General features: G+C 40.0%; 1 protein-coding gene across 1 annotated transcript in view; it reads left to right on the top strand.

The window, feature by feature from the left end:
* Positions 1 to 1,997, top strand: part of LOC103601184 (dimethylaniline monooxygenase [N-oxide-forming] 5-like) — a 15,561-nt gene that overhangs the window by 10,327 nt on the left and 3,237 nt on the right. Inside the window, exon 6 of the mRNA XM_008585564.1 lies at positions 1,017 to 1,366. Within this exon, the coding sequence (XP_008583786.1) occupies positions 1,017 to 1,366 (350 nt within the window). The remainder of the gene's footprint in view (positions 1 to 1,016; positions 1,367 to 1,997) is intronic.

Raw genomic sequence — 1,997 nt, 5'->3', positions numbered from 1 at the left:
GTGGTCAAGTAGGGTTCTGGGTCCTGGGGGTAGAATGATAGCTACGCCAGATAGAGCCCTAGCTCTTGCGGGGTCTCCTTTCTAGTAGGAGAGAAACCAACAAGTCGATATATAATGCAAGAACACAGAGTAATATGTGCTATGTAGAAACATTAAGCATAGTTGGGGACAAAGAGAAACGGGAGCTCCTTTTTTGGATGGAGCGGTTATAGAATGCTTTTATGATGAGAAAGCGTTTGACTAGGAATGTGAAGGAAGTGAGGGGGCGAGTCCTGCAGATGTCTGAGAAAGTAACATTCCAGGCAGAGAAAACACCAAGTTCAAAGGCAGGAATAAGCAAAATTTGTTAAAGGAAGAGCAAGAAGCCCAGTGTATCTACAGCACTGGTGCAAGGGAAAGTGGCAGGGAATGAGTTCAGAGAGGTCGGCAGGGGCAGGTCACACAAGGCGTGTAGGACTAGGGCATGGTGGGATTTGGGAGTTTTTCCCCAGTGAAATGGAAAACCACTGGGGAATATTTTTACATTTTAAAAGGATCACTCAGGTTCTAGAGTGAAGGAGAAAATGTAGGGAGTCAAGGGTAGAAGCAGAAAGACCACTAAGCATTAAAATTAAATAATGCTGGTAAAATTCATAAAAATGGCATGTAGGTTTTCAAAACAAAATGGAAATCAGAACATGATCTGATTTTCCTATTCTGATATAAACATTTTGCCAAGTACTTTTTAAAAACTTTCCAAAGAAATAGTTTTACAGAAGTGAAAGACCAATATATCACTGGTATTACCTTTTATGCCACATTTCAAAATCTTCTCTTTGCATATAATAAGCATTAATGTTATTGGCATTCTGATATATACAGAATGTGTATATGTTAAATAATCCAGAAAAGGGATTGAGGAAAAGAAATCTTCTGTAAAACAAAAATATGGTTCTTTCGTTAAGATTTTCTTAGTTCAACTCCCTTCCAAAAAGACTTACTATTAATTTTCCTGGACTTTAATTTTTATTCTTCAGATTTCTGAGCCACCAAGCTACTTTCGGCGATGATCTACCCAACCACATAATTTCTGGAAAAGTCCTGATGAAACCAAATGTGAGAGAGTTCACTGAGACATCAGCCATCTTTGAAGATGACACAAAAGAGGACATTGATGTCATTGTCTTTGCCACAGGCTACAGTCTTTCTTTCCCTTTCTTGGAAAGTGACTCAGAAATCCTGGACAGCCAGCGCTCCATGTTTAAGTTTGTCTTCCCTCCTCAGCTAGAGAAGCCAACACTGGCTTTCATTGGCATCGTCCAGCCAGTGGGAGCCACCATTCCCACTTCAGAACTCCAGAGCCGATGGGCTGTACGTGTATTCAAGGGTATGTGCTGACCTTAGGGATATTTAGAAAAGAAGCCATCAGGTGTTGTCATTTCAGAGGCATTGCAATAGTCTGCTGCTGCAAAGCATCTCTGAAGTTAACCTTTACAATATCTGCAACTTTGCCACTTGAGGTTTGTCACTTCAGTGTTTGATAGCTATTTATTTAATCTTTAGGATTCCTGCATGAAAATAAAAAACAAAAAAACTACTACCTCAAGCTATTATCAAATGACAGTTTTTTGGCAAGTCATTGTTTAGAGCACTGCAGGGATGTATGTAGTATAGGAAGTAAGAGCAGGAGAAAGGAGATCTCACCTGAAGTATAGGTGGGAAATAAGTTATCCCACTTGCCAATGTTGCTAGGGTCATTCCGAATGAGCCACATCAATGGGAGCATTTTTTGCCTGTCTCTCAAATGTTCATTCAAAATACAAGGAGTACAAGCAGGTGCATATGGCAGAGTCACAGAGCAACTGGAATAGCACCACGGCAAAATTAAAAGAGCAAGGGCTTTACAATAAATAGATCTGGAATTAAAATTCAGCTCTACCATGTACTGGCTGCAGGATCTTGACATGTTATTTGACCTCCACAATCTCCTCATTTGTTAAAATCGGAAGACTTATATC

The sequence above is a fragment of the Galeopterus variegatus genome, unplaced genomic scaffold (assembly GCF_000696425.1).
Source record: "Galeopterus variegatus unplaced genomic scaffold, G_variegatus-3.0.2 Scaffold3621, whole genome shotgun sequence".
Classification (NCBI taxonomy): Eukaryota; Metazoa; Chordata; class Mammalia; order Dermoptera; family Cynocephalidae; genus Galeopterus; species Galeopterus variegatus.
This window is presented reverse-complemented; position numbering and strand designations above follow the sequence as displayed.